The sequence below is a fragment of the Pinus tabuliformis genome, chromosome 4_2 (genome assembly GCF_031772625.1).
Source record: "Pinus tabuliformis cultivar Carrire ecotype Pingquan chromosome 4_2, CPIR1, whole genome shotgun sequence".
NCBI lineage: Eukaryota > Viridiplantae > Streptophyta > Pinopsida > Pinales > Pinaceae > Pinus > Pinus tabuliformis.
The window spans coordinates 121,650,136-121,672,041 of NC_142304.1; the positions used below are offsets into that span (position 1 = coordinate 121,650,136).

General features: G+C 44.5%; 1 protein-coding gene across 3 annotated transcripts in view; it reads right to left on the bottom strand.

The window, feature by feature from the left end:
• The window catches only part of LOC149168547 (uncharacterized), a 560,609-nt gene that overhangs the window by 484,490 nt on the left and 54,213 nt on the right, over positions 1-21,906 (bottom strand). Inside the window, exon 3 of one of the 3 annotated variants that reach the window (XM_089428303.1) lies at positions 10,927-10,958. The exons of the other annotated variants lie outside the window; for them this stretch is intronic. Coding sequence (XP_089284429.1) covers positions 10,927-10,958 — 32 coding nt within the window. The remainder of the gene's footprint in view (positions 1-10,926; positions 10,959-21,906) is intronic. 3 annotated transcript variants of the gene reach the window in all.

Sequence of the window (21,906 nt, forward strand, 5' to 3'; positions counted from 1 at the left end):
CCATTTTTAGTTTCCCTCTGCTCCTATAACTCCTTTTACTACCATTATTCCTTGCCATATTCTCTCTCCCCTGTCCCTATTTTCTGCATGTTTGGACAAAACACTCTCAGTTGAAGAATCTCTATGGACAAATCGTCATGTTCGTTGTCTTGGTTCGATTACATAGAGTTGCAAGTCGTGCATATGGATGGTTAAATGTTGCGGTGAGTTCGTTTTAATGTGTGACATGGTTTTGTATTATGCGTGAATTGATATATGCAAAGTGTTGGTCGTATGGAAATGCATCTTTCGTGGTTGATCTGAGCACTCGTATATGCATATATATGCGATTTCTGCATATAGTGTTGACCGTGTATGCATGGTGCGTAACAATCCGCTCTACACTCCCTGCGTTTACAAATGATTTGCTATGGATACATCCTGTGCTTTAATGACCAAGTAATAGTGTTTGGTATGGTAACTGCATTTGGTATTTTCCCTTGTGTGTTGGAACTATGTTTGGATATGTTGTGTTGATTGTAACAAAGAGCTTGCCTTGTTGCATTGAATAGTTGTTGTACAGTGTTATATGTCGTTGGCCTTGACATAGTGTTATATATGTATAGTGTCTCAGACTGTTATGCGGTTCTCCATCCTATAGTGGCATATATTTTAAAGAATGTTACATACAATTGTTTACATGGTTCATTAAATGTCAAAGCTTACTATAAAAAGGCGATGGTATATATATAATTTTGTCTGGAGTGTTGAAGTTTTATGGCATATGGTTACTCATGCGTTGGGTCATATACATCCATAAAGTTCGAATGGTACGAATGGTGCCATATATGTGTCATGGTTAATGTTCCAAATCTTTACAAGTTGGAACCATAATATATTATATATAATGGTATGTGAGTGAATATGGAATATGGCCTGCATCATCATTTGATAATTTTTTGAAGACAGTTGTATGCAAATTAGTAGAGAGATCAGTTTTATTGCAAGTATTTAGAGCCCAGTTTAAATTTAATAATGTATTCACTCATATCTATTGTGGGAGTAGTTCTCACTGGCAATGAGAACTATCTTGAGTGGTCCCAGAAGATAAAACACACCCTCATTTCCAATGAGTTGTGGAAAGGAGTTTGTGAAGGTGTAGGAGACAATGCACCTGAAAAGCCCACTTCAGACAAGGAGCTTGACATTTGGGAAAACAAGAACAGCAAGGCCTATGCCTTCATTGCAGCGTTAGTAAATGAAAAGGTGAGTCGCCATATTTCTCCATTTCCAAATGCTTTTGAAGCCCTGAAGTATGACTCGCACTCTGAACTTGAAGTTGTTTAATTGATGATTAAGTTATTCAGTCTTGAATTGAAAAATGATGACCCTCTTTCCTTAGCATCAGAAGTAAGATCCATTATGCATGACATAAAAACCACTGGTGTTGAGATAGATATTCCTCTCATGGCTTATGTCAAGGCACTATATCCCACCTATTCACATTATCTTGAGTCATTGCAAGCAAATGGCAACATTAAGGAGATTACCTTTGACTCCTTTGAGAAGAATTTTGCTGAGAAAGAGAAGGCTTTTGGGAAAAAGACAGTTGCTCAGTCTTCTAAAGAAGTTGTGTGTCTTGCACATAAAGAGAAGAATCATGCACAAGATTCTTCTAGAGGAAGAGGTGGCTGAAGAGGAAGAGGAAGGGAGAATTTTATAGGCAGGGGGGGCAGACAATTCCAAGGAGAAAAGGGAGAATTTTATAGGCAGGGGGGGCAGACAATTCCAAGGAGAAAAGTTTGATCTTCATTGCGTACGATGTAATAGAGATGGACATGCTACTTCCACTTGTAAGTTGCCTTGGGACCGAATTGAGCAAGAAAGAAATGAAGGGAAAGGTAAAACAACTAACAAAGGGAAAGGTAAAGCACTAGAGTCCGCTCATTATGTTGTAGCACATTGCAACATTGGAGTAACTGAAGACTTATTCAATGCTTCAGTTGCTTCATGGAATAATGATTGGTTGTTTGATTCAAGAGCAACTTGCCACATGACTTTCAAGAGAGATTTCTTTGAAGAATTCACTGATGACACTTTGAGTAATGTGATTGACAGAATTGGGAGACTAAATCTTGATTCAGTCTCATCTCAGTCAACTAAGCAGCCTGGGCCATCTGAGAAAGGTTTTCCAAAATGGCTGACAAAGACACTTGAAAGTTTTCATCTTGATGAGGTTGGAAAGATAGGACAAGAAGCTCAACCAGATGAAATTGAGGTGATGTAGACGGTTCTGATTCACCTGTTGATATGAATGTTTCTTATGATTGTGAACTGAATTTGTCTACGGATTTCGAACCAACTTCCTTCAAAGAAGCTGCTTCTCATGATGATGGAAAGAAGCGATGTAGAAAGAATATGATGCCGTGATCAAGAATGGCACCTAGAAGATGGTTGATCCTCCATTGGGAACCAAACCAATAGGCTGCAAGTGGGTCTTCAAGAACAAGTATAAAGTAGATGGCTCACTTGACAAGCACAAAGTCAGGCTTGTGGCAAATGGTTTTGCACAGAAGGAAGGGGTTGACTATGAGGATACTTTTGACCCCACAGCAAAATGAGCTAGCATCCAGACACTCTTTGCCTTGGCAGCTCAGAACGGTTGGAAAGTCCATCAAATGGATATAAAAACTGCTTTCTTGAATGGAGATCTGAAAGAAAATGTTTTTATGTCCCAACCAGAAGGATTTGTTGTGAAGGATCAGGAACATAAAGTATGCAAGCTTGTAAAATCCTTGTATGGCCTCAAGCAAGCATCGCGAGCCTAGTACGAGAAGTTAACTGAGCATCTTCTGAAACTCAACTTCAAACATTATGATCTTGATGATGCAACTTTGTTTGTCAAGAAAGTTGGCAAAACAGTTGTATATCTTGTGGTGTATGTAGATGATCTTTTGATGACAGGGAACAATGAGAGCTACATTGCATCCATAAAGAAGGAATTGAGGAAAGGTTTTGAAATGACAAATTTGGGCTATGTTCACTACTATATTGGTATTGAAGTAACTCAACATCCGAAGTTTATATTACTCTCTCAAAAGAAGTACATTGGAGATCTGTTGAACAGGTTTGGCATGACTAAGTGAAATCCTTTGACTACTCCAATGGAACAAAACTTAAAGATCACATCCACCGAAGGAAAAGAAATTGAGGATGCAACGAAGTATAGACAACTCGTAGGAAGTCTCAACTTCCTGACTACTACCAAACCAGACATTTTATTTGATGTTGGAATCCTCTCCAGGTTTATGCAAAAGCCTTGTGAGGGTCATTGGTCTGTTGCAAAAAGAGTTCTAAAGTACTTGAAGGGAACTCAAGAATTTGGACTTAAGGGAGGGCCAGTGTGTGAGACGCAGAGGCTCCAGAGGGTGACGCAAAGCCCAGAGAGGCTGACGTTGGGCCAGAGACACTGACACTGGGACAGAGAGGCTAACGCAGAGCCTAGAGGTAGCGTTGGGAGATTTTTTGTGGGACAGACTAGAGCTGGAGAGCTGGATAGGGTGACGCAGTCCCTATCAGAGTGACGCAGAGCAGCAGAAGTTACATTGATGCTGTGGGATCGTTCATCCGGTGATTTAGCCGAAATATCTATCTCCCACTGGGAGGTATTACTGCCGAGGGCATTCTCTGGTGGGTGAGCCATTTCTGGCACCCAGGTTGTATTCTGAAACTGCATAATAATAAAACCCTCTGAATCGCTGCACCGGTTTTCTCGCATTGGGTTTTTTCGAGGACATTTGTCCAAAAACAATGATGTCACTTGTGTGCTTGTTTACTTTTAGTTGATGGTATGTATGTGTTAATACTGTACATGTAATTATTTTCAGTATTTACAAGGTAAATAACTTGTTAAGTAATTGAAAAAGTAGGAAAAAATAAATCAGATAGTACAGGAAGAATTTCTAACGGGTTAAACCTAGAAATTCCAACATGGTATCAGAGGGAGGTCGCAGATCACAGGATAACTAAAGGCATCAGCTAGCAGAGCAGTAGCAGCAGAAACAGTTGTCTTGAGTGATAGAAGTTGTTCCTAACAGAAAGTAGTGAGGAAGGGGTGACGCAGAGGGCTTGCGTCATCAGTTCGAGCCAGGAGGAGGATCAGCACAGAGGTAGAGAGGAGCATACCTAACCTATGCAGTGCCTAGTCATCTTTCTCAGTCAGGAAGGATCATCGATGTGGCCAGGAGGTGCTGATTTTGCCGATGCCAAGATTGCGCAGAGCCTAAAGGCTCAGTCCTTCAGATTGCAAGGGCATAGGAGGCTGTGGGTAATTTGCGGAGCGAAGCTGGTGGGGTATTGTGGTCAGAACAGTACCTAACAGGGCAAGACCAAGGAGCAGGGAGTTGCTGCTGAGGCGGATTTCAAGCCAAGGAATCTAGATCAGTGGTTCAATTGCACATACGATCGGAGTGGGGCAACTCAACATTGGCAGAAGTATTTCCAGAAGGGAAGTCAAGACTCAGAGGGAGTCGAACCGAGAACTTCTAGACGGGAAGTTGAAAGACTCGAAGGAGTCGACAAAAGAGCAGCAAAATGGCAATGAATGGGTTGAGAGATCAGGATAGGTTGGACGGAGCGTCCAACTTTGTGATCTGGAAGGCCAGGATCTTGTCTATTCTAGACAGGTATCGCATCAAGGACTTCATCTTGAAAATTATAGCGATCCCAGTTGACCCAGCTGAAAATGAGAAGTACGAGCAGGCAATGACCAGGGAGAAGTGCATCATCCTTGAAGGGGTCAAGGATCATGTGGTACCGCATATTGCCAAGAAGGAGACAGCAAATGAGATGTGGGAGGCGCTGAAGAAATTGTATCAACATACTTCCATGCAGAGGAAGATATTACTTGAAAATCAGTTGCGGTCATACCAAATGTAGAAGGGAGAGCAGATAGATGTTTTCCTCGATGGATTAAGGAGATCCGTGATCAGCGAACTTCCATAGGGGCCACGCCAGATCACGAACTGATGGTGAGGACCGCATTGAACGCAGTCTCAGAGGATTGGGAGGTATTTGTCCAGAGCATACAGGGCAAGACGAGCCTTCCAAATTGGGAGGAACTGTGGGTGGCTCTTCGTCAAGAAGAGATCAGAAGGGTGACCAAGGCAAAGAGTAGCAGAAAAGGGGTCAGAATCAAGAAGGAGGAAGAAGAAGATGCGGCTCTCACATCTACAGGAAAGTAGGAGAAGAGAAAGAAGGTCCTCTCCAAGGTCAAATGCTTCCATTGAGGGGAACTGAGTCACTATGTGAAGCAATGTCCTAGGAAGAAAATCAAGGGAGAGGCTTCTGAGACCAAGGCAGCGCTAGCGAGGGCGGAAAAAGAAGTGGAGACAGATGATGACTGTGCCATGAGTGCTCATGCGCCACTTGAGAGGAAGTGGGGAGACATCAAGTTCTAGTCAAACGGACTACAGATGATGAGGGGCAGGATCTTTGAGATACCTAACCTCTTGGATTATACCTTGCTACAGGGGCCCTGAAGAGAAGTAGAAGGATTGGCGAATGTCGGTAGAGACGGATGTCGATGGAGTGATAGAGGGTGCTACAGTGAAGGAGTCCCGTGACAGCATGAGGCAACAATGCGAGATGCATGGTGTTGTTGCAGCAGCGCAAAGGACAATAAAGGGACACTTGTCAGCGACAAAGGGAGCTTCAACATCGGGAGAGTCTCTAGCCTGACAGGGATGTCAAAGTTGGGTGGATTAGTTACTTCCTTCTCAGTAACTGGGTTGCAGTGCAGCAGTTACCAGTGGCAGCACTATGGGTAGCGCAATGCAGTGTGAGGAGAAAGGGATGCAGTGCAAATGCAGCAGTGGCAGTGGCAAGGCCATGAGCAGCAACACGGATGCAGAGGGAGTTGTTGTATAGATGCAGCAGTGGCAGTGGCAGGTCATGGGCAGCAGTACATCATGCAGCAATGCAGAGGATGTTGGGCGAGGAGGCTTAACATCAACACAGGGACCGATGCTGGATGATCAGGGTGATACTCAATGAGGAGTATTATTAGAGCATAGTCCTCGCTAAGAGGGAGTGTTGATTTGGGGTAGCATTGGATGTGCTCCAACCATGAAAATTGGTGGAGAGGCTAAAGCACATGAGATCTCCAAGACCCAGAAATGGTTTGGGCAGATTCTAACCGGTTTGGGAGATATTAAAATAATTAATATTTTTAATGGAGTTCCTAAATTTAAACTAGGAAAAATAAAATATTAATGGGTATTAATATAAAACTGGGTTAGAAGGGTCCAAAAGTCATGGATCAACCCAAATCTAATCTTAGCCGTTGATTAGAGATTTAATCTCGGTCGTTGATGGACCAACGAGAAAACTATAAGAGGGGGCTTGAGGGTCAGTTGGAGAACACACCGAGAGAGATCAAGAACTCGATTTTCTGGGGCAGGGTTTGCTGAGGAAATTGAGTGAATGATCAGAGTTGTAGCTGAAGGGCAGTGAAAACATAGCAGAGAGGCAGAGTTAGTACCGGGAGAATCAACACAGAAGTCGGGAAAGGTTGACATAGAGCCAGCTAGAGGCCACGCAGAGCCAGTTAGGAGTTGAGCGGAGCCAGAGAAGGCCAGCTGTGTGATGCAGAGGCTCCAGAGGCTAACGTAGAGCCTAGAGAAGCTAACATTGTGCCAAAGAGACTGACGCTCGGCCAGAGAGGCTGACGCTGTGCCAGAGAGGCTAACGCTGCGCCAGAGAGGTTGACGCAGAGCATAGAAGCAGCGCTGGGAGATTTTTCGTGGGACTGACTAGAGCTAGAGAGTTGGATAGGGTGATGCAGACCCTATCAGAGTAACGCAGAGCAGCAGAAGTTGCATTGTTGTTGTGGGATTGTTCATCTGGTGATTTAGCCGGAATATCTGTCTCCAACTGGGAGGTACTACTGCCGAGGGCATTCTCTATTGGATGAGACATTTTTGGCACCCAGGTTGTATTCTGAAACTGCATAATAATAAAACCCTCTGAATCCCTGCACCGATTTTCCCGCATTGGATTTTTCCGGGGACATTTTTGTCCAAAAACAATGGTTTCACTTGTGTGCTTGTTTACTTTCAATTGATGGTCTGTATGTGTTGATATTGTACTTGTATTTATTTTCAGTATTTACATTGTAAATAACTTGTTAAGTAATTGAACAAGTAGGAAGAAATAAATCAGACAGTACAGGAAGAATTTCTAACAGGTTAAACTTAGAAATTCCAACATGGTATCAGAGAGAGGTTGCAGATCACATAATAACTGAAGTCATCAGCTAGCAAAGCAGTAGCAGCAAAAACTGTTGTACCGAGTGACAGAAGTTGTTCATAGCAGAAAGCAGCGAGGAAGGAGTGACGAAGAGGGCCTGCGTCATCAATTCGAGCCAGGAGGAGGATCAGCGTAGAGGCAGAGAGGAGAAGACCTGACCTACGCAGTGCCCAGTCATCTTTCTCAGTCATGAAGGATCGAAGCTGTGGCCAGGAGGTGCAGATTTTGCCGGTGCCAGGATTGCGCGGAGCCTAGAGTCTCAGTCCTTCAAATTGTTGGGGCATAGGAGGCTGTGGGTAATTTGCGGAGCGAAGCTGGTGGGGTAATGTGGTCAGAATAGTACCTAATAGGGCAAGACCAAGGAGGAGGGAGTTGTTGCCGAGGCGGATTTCCAGCCAAGGAATCTGGATCAGTGGTGCAATTGCACATACGATCAGAGTGGGGCAACTCGACATTGGCAGAAGTATTTCCAAAAGGGAAGTCAAGACTCAGAGGGAGTCGAACCGAGAACTTCCAGATGGGAAGTTGAGAGACTCGGAGGAGTCGACAGAAAAGCAGCAAAATGGCAGTGAATGGGCTGAGAGATCAGGATAGGTTGGACGGAGTGTCCAACTTTGTGGTCTAGCAGGTCAGGATCTTGTCTATTCTAGAGAGGTATCGCATCAAGGACTTCGGCTTGAAATTTATAGCAATCCTAGTTGACCCTGTTGAGATTGCAACAAGATGATGGAGCTTAGTGAAAAGAGTCGCCTTCACTAAGTGGGCCCGCAGGCTATTTTTGGCGCAAGTCTATTTTTAGACTATGTCTATTTTTAGACATATGGATCATGTCTATGTTTATGGATGATTGATCAAGTTGGGAAAAATAGATGGACTTCTATTTTTGATGAAAGTGTGAGTGATCACAGTGTGAGTGATCAAAGTCTATTTTTAGACTGGCTGTCAAAAAATAGAAAAGTCAAATATTATTATCTCACAATAATATTTGGACTATAAACTTGATCTTATTCTCTTGGAGCACTTCAGTTTGAGCTACAGAGGTGGCACATGCAGCTGTCAGAAGGAAATACGCTTTTCTTATGAGTCAGTTGAGTTGTTGCATGCATGACTTCAGTTAGAACTCAAGTGAGTTGAGTTTAGTGGACTGGAGGTACAGTTGATGGAGTTGTGTTCAGTTTGACTTAGTTAAACTAGTTGTAGTTAGTCTAACTGCAGATAGACTAATGATGAGTTGTTAAACTAATTATTAACTCATAATACAACTAAAGAATACATCAGTTAACTCAGTTGCATGTCAGTGCATGTTCAGTTCAACAGGGACAAGTGGTAGAGAATCAGATTGCTATCAGTTGTGACTATAGTTGTGCATCAGATCTTTCACAATCAAAGGATTGAGTATGCCAATGAGTTTGCTCACGTATTTGGCCCACATTTTAGCCTTTCCTCACGTCCACAAAGAGTGAGTGACTATTTTGCAGGTGAAAATTGAGTTTGGGAAGCTATTCTCATCAGTTCTTGAGCAGGTATTGAGCAGTGGAGGCAGGCAAGCAGTGGAAGAGATTTGGAGATCAGATCTGAGTTGTATTGTGTGTAACAGAGGTGGAGATACTTGTGAGAAGTATTATGCTGTGTAATGTTACATGACTCAATCATTAATATACAGATAGTTGGGGTTTTTAGCGCGATGCTTTCCCCGGGATACATACTGTGTTAATGTGTGAATGCTCTTGATGTTTCATTGTTATTGATGCTGCTATATTGTTGATCAACGTAGAGGAGCTTATGTATTGTGTATGTTTTCCGCAATAGTACATGATCAGGATAATCTCCATTGAATATGTGTTAAATTATTCAAAATTTCTACATGGTATCGGAGCTGTTGATCATCAGATCTACTATTCAGGAAGTGTTTACATTCTATTTCTCTAGGCAGAGCCTGTAATCGGGCCAGGTAGCCTCTGGATTCGTCCTTCCTTTGGAAGGTGAAATATCCGGTAAAAGCCCATACAGTCAATCTCTGTACGAGAAATATTTTGTTCTCACGAATTTTAGATCGGAAGCAGTTGAGTTGGTTGCTGGTGGAATTCGAATTTGCAGCAGTGTTTTCTTGGTGACAACGCAGCAATGTCTTTCAACGGATTGCGATTGGAGTATGCTCTTGAGGGCAGCTCAAACTATATTGCATGGAAGGACAGGATGGAGGCAGTATTGGATGATAACGGGCTGAAGGAGTTCATAGATACGGATATCCCAAAGCCTACTGATGCTACTCAAGCTGATGCTTGGCAAAAGAAGATCGCAAAATGTCGAAGGATTCTGTTGGAGGGCGTGAAGGATCACATTGTGTCCAGCCTCCATGGAAAGGCTACTCCATATTTGATGTGGAAATCATTAACAGAATTATTCCAAAGCAAGAGCGATCAGAGGAAGCTGGCGCTCAAAGATAAACTCAGAAACATCAAATGCGAGAAGGGTGACAGTATTCCCAAGTATCTCACGAAGTTCACTCAGTGTCGAGATGAGCTGGGAAGTGTGGGGGTTACTGTCGATGATGAGGACTTGGTGAGCTTGGCTCTCCTTGGTCTTCCGAAGAGTTGGCATTCCTATCAGGACTCTGTCAATGGTCGGGAGAAGTTGCCAGGATGGGAAAGACTATGGTCAGATCTTGTGCAGGAGGAGATCAGGCGGAGTACCAGGGACGGATCTTCGTCAAAGGGAGCTGATGAAGAGAATTGCGCTTTGGCTGCCAAAGCAAAGAAAGGGAAGAGCAAGAAAGCTTCTCAGTCTGGTGCGAAAGGCAAGAAGCAGGATATGTCCAAGGTGAAGTGTTTTCACTGTCACCAGCGTGGACACTATGCCACAAATTGTCCGCAGAAGAAGAAGAACAAGCAAGCTGCTGGATCTGCAGGGGGAGAGGCCTTAGCTTCTCAGTTTGAGCTTGATTTTTCATTGATCGCATGCTTGGTTTCAAGTGTGATGGGATCAGTGTGGTTCTTGGACAGTGGTGCGTCTTTTCACATGACGGGAGATAGAGATTTGTTCTCTGATCTGGAGGACAAAGATCTTGGAGTGCACATCGAGATGGGCGATGATGGTAGATACAGTGCGACCGGTATCGGTACCATTTCCTTTGAGAGGGAGTCTGGTAAACCCTTTGTATTGAAGGAAGTCATGCATGTTCCAGGATTGAAGAAGAATCTCATCTCAGTGGCGATGTTAGAAGACAAGGGGTATGATGTTGTTTTCAGCGTGGGAAAGGCCTTCCTGCGCAGCAAGACAACTGGTGAGACCCGGAAGATAGGGGTTCGAGTGAGGAACCTTTATCAGTTGCATGTAGATGGATGCGCAGCAATGGCAGGCAAGGCAGAAGGATTGGTGAGCCGGGATGATGGCGAGTTGTGGCACAGGAGATTGGGTCACCTTCACCATGGAGTCTTGAAGATACTGCAGCAGATCACTACAGGGCTTCCTAAAGGCACACTTGCGCAGTCAGATCAGTGCAAGGGGTGTACTTTGGGGAAGTTTGTGAAAGCCACCTTTCACGAGAAGGATAGTCGCGCCACGACGATCCTTGAGAGAATTCACACAGACGTGTGTGGACCTTTCTCAGTTGCTTCGACAGCAAAACACAGGTATTATGTGATTTTTGTTGATGATTTCTCTCGTAAGTGCTGGATCTTCTTCATGCAGAAAAAGAGCGAGACATATTCAAAGTTCCGTGAATTCAAAGCACTGGTCGAGAAGGAGTCGGGGAAGAAGGTGAAGGCTCTTAGGAGCGATAATGGTGGTGAATAAATCTCGGACGAGTTCAAGGATTTCTGCAAGGCAGAAGGGATTCGTAGAGAGCTCATAGCTCCCCATAACCCACAGCAGAACGGGGTAGCTGAGCGGAAGAACAGAACGATTGTGGGTGCTGCACGGGCAATGTTGCATGATCAGGGCCTACCCCTTCACTTGTGGGCGGAAGCATGCAATACAGCAGTTTATGTGCAGAACCGTTGTCCTCATAGGATACTTGGCATGAGTACACCCGAGGAGGCTTATTCTGGTAAGAACCCTGATCTTTCTCATTTGAGAATTTTTGGTGCTAACGTTTACATGCATGTGACGAAGGATGCCAGAAAGAAGTTGGAGCCAACTGCAGAGGTTGGGATATTTGTGGGGTACACTGATACGCCCCACAACTATCGTGTGTATTTGCCAGACAGTGGTAAAACTGTTGTGCGACGGGATATAAAATTTCAGGAGGAGAAAGCCATGAAGTGTTCGCTTGAGAGGGAGCTACACTTGCATGCATATGAGGAGCTATTAGTTCCTAAGGATGAGCTTCAGGATGTGGATCAGCCACAGGACGAGGTTCATGGAGTGGAAGAGACCACTCATGCAGCGCCAACCATCAGAGGGCGAAAGCGCTTGACAGAAGCTGAGCGACTGGCTCAAGATGCAGAGAAAGTTGTAGGACCACCTACAGCCCAACGCAGGCAGAGACAGTCACCTGATCGGTACACTGGATACATGGCTCTTATGAGCAAGTGTGTTGTGACTGAGCCATCCTCTTTCGAGGAAGCTGTGGAGGATCCCACATGGGTAGACGCCATGGTGGAAGAGTATGATTCTATTGTCAGAAACAGTGCATGGGAGATTGTTCCTAGACCGGAAGGGAAATCAGTGGTGGGTTCGAGATGGATCTACAAAGTTAAGCAGGCAGCTGACGGGAGTGTGGAGAAGTACAAGGCAAGATTTGTTGCCCGAGGCTTTTCACAGATTGAGGGGATCGATTATGAGGAGACCTTTGCACCTGTCGCAAGGTATTCTTCCATACGGACGATTCTTGCTCTCTCAGCGCAGATGGGATGGCACATTCATCAGATGGATGTGAAGACTGCGTTCCTCAACGGAGTCATTGAGGAGGAGGTGTACATTGAGCAACTCGAAGGCTTTGAAGTCTTCAGCAGCGAGTCGCATGTATGCAGGCTCAAGAGAGCGCTGTATGGGTTGAAGCAAGCACCACGTGCTTGGTACACACGGATAGACAGCTATTTCACAGGACTTGGATTCTCCAAGAGCGAGGCGGATCCGAACCTATACCAGATTGTGGTGGAGGGTAAGTTGCTTATCATTGTACTGTATGTTGATGATTTGATTCTAACGGGTGATGAGCTGTTGATACTGTCATGCAAGAAGGATCTTGCTACAGAGTTTGAGATGAAGGATTTGGGCCTCCTTCACTATTTCCTAGGATTGGAAATATGGCAGCGCAGTGGTGGACTGTTTGTTTCTCAGGGCAAGTATGCTCGGGAGATACTGGAGAAGTTCAACATGCATGGCTGCAAGCCTGTTGATACTCCTCTTCCTGGAGGTTGGAGGAAGGAGGATGACACTTCGGGAGAAGAAGTGGATGCCACTGTTTATCGACAGTTGGTGGGGTCGCTGATGTATTTGGTCAATACACGACCTGATATATGCTATGCAGTTAACCAGCTTTCACAAGCTATGGTTAAGCCTACCAAGCTCTTCTGGAAGGCGGGCAAGCATGTATTGCGCTACTTGAGAGGCACATCGGGATATGGTTTGTGGTACAGACAGGAGGATGAGGTGAAGCTATGTGGCTTCACGGATGCAGATTGGGCAGGGAGCCCAACAGACAGAAAGAGCACATCAGGAGGGGTCTTCAGTATCGGATCGACAGCAGTTTCTTGGTACAGCAGGAAGCAGAGATCCGTGGCACTCAGTTCAGCGAAGGCCGAGTATATGGCAGCAAGTTTGGCTGCATGCGAGGCTATATGGATGAGGAAGATCCTGGTTGGTTTGTTCGGTTCTCATTTGGATCCTACTGTGATTTACTGTGATAACCAGAGTTGCATTAAACTCTCGGCTAATCCTGTATTTCATGATAGATCTAAACATATTGACATCAGGTACCATCATATCAGAGATTGTGTGCAGCGGAGGATCATGTTACTTTCGTACATTCCAACGGAGGATCAGGATGCTGATATTCTGACGAAGGCTCTCACTAGGAGCAAATTCGAGTACCACCGAGGCAGGATAGGGGTTGTTGATAATCCATATCTTGTCGAGAGGGAGTGTTCAGATTGCAACAAGATGATGGAGCTTAGTGAAAAGAGTCGCCTTCACTAAGTGGGCCCGCAAGCTATTTTTGGCGCAAGTCTATTTTTAGACTATGTCTATTTTTAGACATATGGATCATGTCTATGTTTATGGATGATTGATCAAGTTGGGAAAAATAGATGGACTTCTATTTTTGATGAAAGTGTGAGTGATCACAGTGTGAGTGATCAAAGTCTATTTTTAGACTGGCTGTCAAAAAATAGAAAAGTCAAATATTATTATCTCACAATAATATTTGGACTATAAACTTGATCTTATTCTCTTGGAGCACTTCAGTTTGAGCTACAGAGGTGGCACATGCAGCTGTCAGAAGGAAATACGCTTTTCTTATGAGTCAGTTGAGTTGTTGCATGCATGACTTCAGTTAGAACTCAAGTGAGTTGAGTTTAGTGGACTGGAGGTACAGTTGATGGAGTTGTGTTCAGTTTGACTTAGTTAAACTAGTTGTAGTTAGTCTAACTGCAGATAGACTAATGATGAGTTGTTAAACTAATTATTAACTCATAATACAACTAAAGAATACATCAGTTAACTCAGTTGCATGTCAGTGCATGTTCAGTTCAACAGGGACAAGTGGTAGAGAATCAGATTGCTATCAGTTGTGACTATAGTTGTGCATCAGATCTTGCACAATCAAAGGATTGAGTATGCCAATGAGTTTGCTCACGTATTTGGCCCACATTTTAGCCTTTGCTCATGTCCACAAAGAGTGAGTGACTATTTTGCAGGTGAAAATCGAGTTTGGGAAGCTATTCTCATCAGTTCTTGAGCAGGTATTGAGCAGTGGAGGCAGGCAAGCAGTGGAAGAGATTTGGAGATCAGATCTGAGCTGTATTGTGTGTAACAGAGGTGGAGATACTTGTGAGAAGTATTATGCTGTGTAATGTTACATGACTCAATCATTAATATACAGATAGTTGGGGTTTTTAGCGCGATGCTTTCCCCGGGATACATACTGTGTTAATGTGTGAATGCTCTTGATGTTTTATTGTTATTGATGCTGCTATATTGTTGATCAACGTAGAGGAGCTTATGTATTGTGTATGTTTTCCGCAATAGTACATGATCAGGATAATCTCCATTGAATATGTGTTAAATTATTCAAAATTTCTACAGACCCAGCTGAAAATGAGAAGTACGAGGAGGCAATGGCCAGGGCGAAGTGCATCATCCCTGATGGGGTCAAGGATCGTGTGGTACCACATATTGCCGAGAAGGAGACGGCAAATGAGATGTGGGAGGCCCTAAAGAAATTGTATCAGCATACTTCCATGCAGAGGAATATGTTACTTGAAAATCAGTTGCGGTCATACCAGATGCAGAAGCGAGAGCAGATAGATGTCTTCCTCGGTGGATTGAAAGAGATCCGTGATCAGCTAACTTCCATAGGGGCCACGCCGGATCAAGAACTGATGGTGAGGACCGCATTGAACGCAGACTCAGAGGATTGGGAGGTATTTGTCCAAAGCATACAGGGCAAGACGAGCCTTCCAAATTGGGAGGAACTGTGGGCGGCTCTTTGTCAAGAAGAGATCAGAAGGGTAACCAAGGCACGAAGTAGCGGAAAAGGCATTAGAATCAAGGAGGAAGAAGAAGATGCAGCTCTCGCATCTGTGAGAAAGCAGGAGAATAGAAAGAAGAAGGACCTCTCCAAGGTCAAATGCTTCCATTGTGGGGTACTGGGTCACTATGTGAACTAGTGTCCTAGGAAGAAGAGCAAGGGAGAGGCTTCTGAGACCAAGGCAGCGCCAGCAAGGGTGGAAAAAGAAGTGGAGATAGATGACGACTGTGCCATGAGTGCTCATGCGCCACTTGAGAGGAAGTGGGAAGACATCGAGTTGTAGTCAAACGGACTACAGACGATGAGGGACAGGATCCTTGAGGTACCCAACCTCTTGGATTATACCTTGCTACGGGAGCCCTGAAGAGAAGTAGCAGGACTAGCGGATGTCGGTAGAGACGAATGCGGATGGAGTGACAAAGGGTGCTACAGTGCAGGAGTCTCGGGATAGCGTGAGGCACCAATGCGAGATGCATGGAGTTGTTGCAGCAGCGCAGAGGTCAATAGAGGGAGCAATTGTCAGCGAAAGAGGGAACTTCAACATCTGGAGAGTCTCTAGCATGACAGGGATGTCAAAGTTGGGTGGATCAGTTACTTCCTTCTCAGTAACTGGGTCGCAGTGTAGCAGTTAGCAGTGGCAACGCTATGGGCAACACGATGCATCGTGAGGAGAAGTGGATGTAGTGCAGACGCAGCAGTGGCAATGGTACGACCATGGGCAGCAGAACGAATGCAGAGGGAGCTGCCGTATAGATGCAGCAGTGGCAGTGGCAGGTCATGGGCAGCAGTACATGATGCAACAATGCAGAGGATGTTGGGTGGGGAGGCTAAAGCACATGAGATCTCCAAGACCCAGAAATGGTTTGGGCAGATTCTAACTGGTTTGGGAGATACTAAAATAATTAATATTTTTAATGGAGTTCCTAAGTCTAAACTTAGGAAAAATAAAATATTAATGGCTATTAATATATAACTGGGTTAGAAGGGTCCAAAAGTGATGGATCAAGCCAAATCTAATTTTAGCCGTTGATTAGAGATTTAATCTCGGTCGTTGATGGACCAACGAGAAAAGTATAAGAGGAGGCTTGAGGGTCAGTTGGAGAACACACCAAGAGAGATCAAGAACTCGATTTTCTGGGCCGGGTTTGCTGAGGAAATTGAGTGATCAGAGTTGCAGCTGAGGGGCAGTGAATACATAGCACAGAGGTAGAGTTAGTACCGGCAGGATCAGCACAGAAGCTAGGAAAGGTTGATGCAGAGCAAGATAGAGGCCACATAGAGCCATCCAGAGGCAACGTAGAGCCAGCCAAGAGCTGCGCAGAGCCAGAGAGGGCCAATGTGTGAGATGCAGAGGCTCTAGAGGCAGACATAGAGCCTAGAGAGACTGACGCTGGGCCAGATAAACTGACGTAGGCCCTAGAGGCAACGCTGGGAGATTTTTCGTGGGACAGATTGGAGCTAGAGAGCTGGATAGGGTGACGCAATCCCTATCACAGTGACACAGAGCAGCAAAAGCTGCATTGTTGTTGTGGGATCACTCATTCGGTGATTTAGCTGGAATATCTGTCTCCAACTGGGAGGTACTACTGTCGAGGGCATTCTCTGTTGGGTGAGCCATTTCTGGCACCCAGGTTGTATTCTAAAACTACATAATAATAAAACCCTCTGAATAGCTGCACCAGTTTTCCCGCATTGGGTTTTTTCGGGGACATTAGTCCAAAAACAACGGTGTCACTTGTGTGCTTGTTTACTTTCAGTTGATGATCTGTATGTGTTGATACTGTACTTGTATTTATTTTCAGTATTTACATGGTAAATAACTTGTTAAGTAATTGAACAAGTAGGAAGAAATAAATCAGATAGTATAGGAAGAACTTCTAATGGGCTAGACTTAGAAATTCCAACACGGTATTAGAGAGAGGTTGTAGATCACAGGATAACTGAAGGCATCAACTAGCAGAGAAGTAGCAGCAGAAACAGTTGTCCCGAGTGATAGAAGTTGTTCCTAGCAGAAAGCAGCGAGGAAGGGGTGACGCAGAGTGCTTGCGTCATCAGTTCGAGCCTGGAGGAGGATCAACGCAGAGGCAGAGAGGAGCAGACCTGACCTATGCAGTGCCTGTTCATCTTTCTCAATTAGGAAGGATCGACGCTGGCCAGGAGGTGCAGATTTTGTCGGTGCCAGGATTGCGTAGAGCCTAGAGGCTCAGTCCATCAGATTGCCGGGGCATAGGAGGCTGTGGGTAATTTGCGGAGCGAAGCTGGTGGGGTATTGTAGTCAAAACAGTACCTAACAGGGCAAGGCCAAGGTGGAGGGAGTTGCTGCCGAGGTGGATTTCCAGCCAAGGAATCCGGATCAGTGGTGCAGTTGCACATACAATTGGAGTGGGGAAACTCGACATTGGCAGAAATATTTCCAAAAGGGAAGTTGAGACTCAGAGGGAGTCGAACCGAGAACTTCTAGACGGGAAGTTGAGAGACTCAGAGGAGTCAACAGAAGAGCAGCAAAATGGCAATGAATGGGCTGAGAGATCAAGATAGGTTGGACAAAGTGTCCAACTTTGTGTTCTGGAAAGCCAGGATCTTGTCTATTCTAGACAGGTACCACATCAAGGACTTCGGCTTGAAAATTATAGCGATCCCAGTTGACCTAGCTGAAAATGAGAAGTACGAGGAGGCAATGGCCAGGGCGAAGTGCATCTTCCTTGATGGGGTCAAGGATCGTGTGGTACCACATATTATCGAGAAGGAGACGGCAAATGAGATGTGGGAGGCCCTAAAGAAATTGTATCAGTATACTTCCGTGCAGAGGAAGATGTTACTTGAAAATCAGTTGCGGTCATACCAAATGCAGAAGGGAGAACAGATAGATGTCTTCCTCGGTGGATTGAAGGAGATCTGTGATCAGCTAACTTCCATCGGGGCCACGCCGGCTCAGGAACTGATGGTGCGGACCGCATTGAACACAGTCTCAGAGGATTTGGAGGTATTTATCCAGAGCATACAAGGCAGGACGAGCCTTCCAGATTGGGAGGAACTGTGGGCGGCTCTTCGTCAAGAAGAGATCAAAAGGGTGACCAAGGCAGGGAGTAGCGAAAAAGGGGTCAGAATCAAGGAGGTAGAAGAAGATGCGGCTCTCGCATCTGCGGGAAAGAAAGAGAAGAGAAAGAAGGACCTCTCCAAGGTCAAATGCTTCCATTGTGGGGAACTGAGTCACTATGCGAACCAATGTCCTAGGAAGAAGAGCAAGGGAGAGTCTTCTGAGACCAAGGCAGTGCCAGCGAGGGCGGAAAAAGAAGTGGAGACAGATGACGACTATGCCATGAGTGCTCATGCGCCACTTGAGAGGAGCCACTTGAGAGGAAGTGGGGAGACATCGAGTTGTAGTCAGACAGACTACAGACGATGAGGGGCAGGATCCTTGAGGTACCCAACCTCTTGGATTATACTTTGCTACGGGAGCCCCAAAGAGAAGTAGCAGGACTAGCGAATGTCGGTAGAGACGGATGCGAATGGAGTGACAGAGGGTGCTACAGTGTAGGAGTCCTGGGACAGCGTGAGGCAACAATGCAAGATGCATGGAGTTGTTGCACATCGCAGAGGTCAACAGAGGGAGCACTTGTCAGTGACAGAGGGAGCTTCAACATCAGGAGAGTCTCTAACTTGACAAGGATGTCAGAGTTGGGTGGATCAGTTACTTCCTTCTCAGTAACTGGGTTGCAATGCAGCAGTTAGCAGTGGCAGCTCTATGGACAGCACGATGTTGCGTGAGGAGAAGGGGATGAAGTGTTGATGCAGCAGTGGTAGTGGCAAGGCCTTGGGTAGCAGCACGGATGCAAAGGGAGTTGTCGTACCGATGCAGCAGTGGCAATGGCAGGGCCATGGGCAACAGCTCGGATGCAGAGGGAGTTGTCATATAGATGTAGCAGTCACAGTGGCAGGTCTTAGGTAGAAGTACATGATGCAGCAGTGCATAGGATGTTGGGCGGGGAGACTTAGCATCAGCATAGTGATTGATGATGGATGATCAGGGTGATACTCAGTTAGGAGTATTACTAGAGCGCAGTCCTCGCTAAGAGGGAGTGTTGATTTGGGGTAGCATCGGATGTGCTCTAGCCATGAAAATTAGTGGAGAGGCTAAAGCACATGAGATCTCCAAGATCCAAAAATGGTTTGGGCAGATTCTAACCGGTTTGGGATATATTAAAATAATTAATATTTTTAATGGAGTTCTAAGTCTAAACTTAGGAAAAATAAAATATTAATGGGTATTAATATAAAACTGGGTTAGAAGGGTCCAAAAGTCATGGATCAAGCCAAATCTAATCTTAGCCATTGATTAGAGATTTAATCTCGGTCATTGATGGACCAACGAGAAAAGTATAAGAGGAGGCTTGAGGGTCAGTTGGAGAACACACCGAGAGAGATCAAGAACTCGATTTTCTGGGGCAGGGTTTGCTGAGGAAATTGAGTGAGTGATCAGAGTTGCAGCTAAGGGGTAGTGAATACATAGCAGAGAGGCAGAGTTAGTACCAGGAGGATCAGCATGGATGCCAAGAAAGGTTGAGCCAGAGCAAGCTAGAGGCCACACAGAGCCAGCTAGAGGCCATGCAGAGCCAGCCAGGAGTTGCGCAGAGCCAGAGAGGGCCAGCGTTTGAGACGCAGAGGCTCCAGAGGCTGACACAGAGCCCAGAGAGACTGACACTGGGCCAGAGAGGCTGACGCAGGGCCTAGAGGCAGCGTTGGGAGATTTTTCGTGGGACAGACTGGAGGTGGAGAGCTGGATAGAGTGATGCAATCCCTATCAGAGTGACACAGAGCAGCAGAAGCTGCATTGTCGCTGTGGGATTGTTCATCCGGTGATTTAGTCGGAATATCTGCCTCCGACTGGGAGGTACTACTGCCAAGGGCATTCTCTGTTGGGTGAGCCATTTTTGGCACCCATGTTATATTTTGAAACCGCATAATAATAAAACCCTCTGAATAGCTGCATCGGTTTTCCCGCATTGGGTTTTTCCAGGGACATTAGTCCAAAAACAACGGTGTCACTTGTGTGCTTGTTTACTTTCAGTTGATGGTCTGTATGTGTTGATATTGTACTTGTATTTATTTTCAGTATTTACATGGTAAATAACTAGTTAAATAATTGAACAAGTAGGAAGAAATAAATCAGATAGTACAGGAAGAATTTCTAACGGGTTAAGCTTAGGAATTCCAACAATGATTCACTTGATAGTATTCTTAGGCTTCCTCGTGAATGAAGTTAGGATTTTCCCTCGAGGGAGTGTCTGTGAGATAACATATGGGAGGAGAGCCATCATGAAGTGAGGGAAATGAACACTAAGGTGATGGTGGGTGGCACTTCTAAGCTTCCTTAGGGTTTGTACTTGGAGAATTTGGACTTATCTTCTATGCAGGTCCAAGAAATAACACAGACCAAGTAAGCATTGGAAAAATATAAGATCTAGAAATAGAATACACTCCATATTCAATGGCCTTACTCCAAGTCTCCAACTAGAATCCATACTTCTTGTGAAGTGCTAATATAGATCAATTTTTAATTGACCTCATGTAGATCAAACATTAGCATAAGAATCAGGATTCAACTAACATATTAAGGTTTGTTCTTTAACTGAAGAACTAAACATCTTCAAAATTTTGAAATATTAATAATCAATATCTATTATCAATTTGACTTTGTTCTGCCTTTCAACCAAATGTTACTAATTTTGAATCCCTTATAACTAATTACTTCTCACCAGCTAGAATATAATTTAGCCTCAAGTCAAGGCCATTATGATCAGCCTCATTATTGACAGATATAGTGAAACCTGTTATCACTGAAAAATGCAAAATCAATTTGCATTATTTCTGTGGCATTGCATCAAGGCATGAGTACGTTGGAAGATTGGATTTGTATTTTCTTTCATATGATTGAAGAATTCTTACATCTTTTGAGGCATATTTTAGTGTTGAGTTCACATATTTGGAGGCAGGTTTGAACATGTAGCCAAAATTCACCTTTTGGAGCTCTTATCCACATATTTGCATGCATATTTACTCACTGAGGATGCATCTCAGGTATTGTGAGGCAAAGTTACATTTATATTTTGATAGAATGCACAGATTGTCGAGAAATCAATGCCAAAAGGTGTAGAGTGGTTGTTGTGTTTCATAATTGTACTCATAATAGAAAATCTAACCAATATTTAGGGAGTTACAGTGATTTCAAACTTTCCACCAAACCCTAGCCATGTTTGAAGTGCTCAACTTGAAGAAGGTTTTGAAAGAATGCCCTAGCTATAATGAAGATGCATGGCTTAGGGCTTGTTGAAGGCTTATGGCTCCCCCTTGTTGACCCTTGTTCTTGTTAAGCCATTTTCTTGGTCTTATATGCCTAAGTGTGCCACTTTGTTAGCATATTGCTCAAATCCTAGGCTATAAGTACTCTTGGTAGGTTCCTTGTAAGGCACATTATTCCTTGTTTCATTAGATTGAGCCTTGTTCTTAGTCTGAATGCCTTACCTCAGCCCATCAAAGCTATCACCTTTGAGCTATTGCCTTAGAATATCTATTAGATGACCAATACCAGGAAGCCTCCCTTGTGTGAAACTCCACTAAAGAGCAGGGGGTGGAATGCTGACGTGACAGTGGCCTTCCACCTCATTGTTGTATATGGTCTAGCCCTTGTTTTGTGAGGCCTCTCACAAGACCTGCTAGATTTTGAGGCAATAGATACCATCCTTAGAATTAGGGAAGTGCCAGGTGGGTTTCCCTGAGATATGTATTTTGCAGGAAAAAAACCCAAACACTGATTAAATTACAAATATTCAATATATCAAAAACAGAAAGGACAGTTTGTACATTTTGGAAATGTATAAATCATAGAACAGAAATTACTTGATTATTGGGGCATATAGTCAACAAGA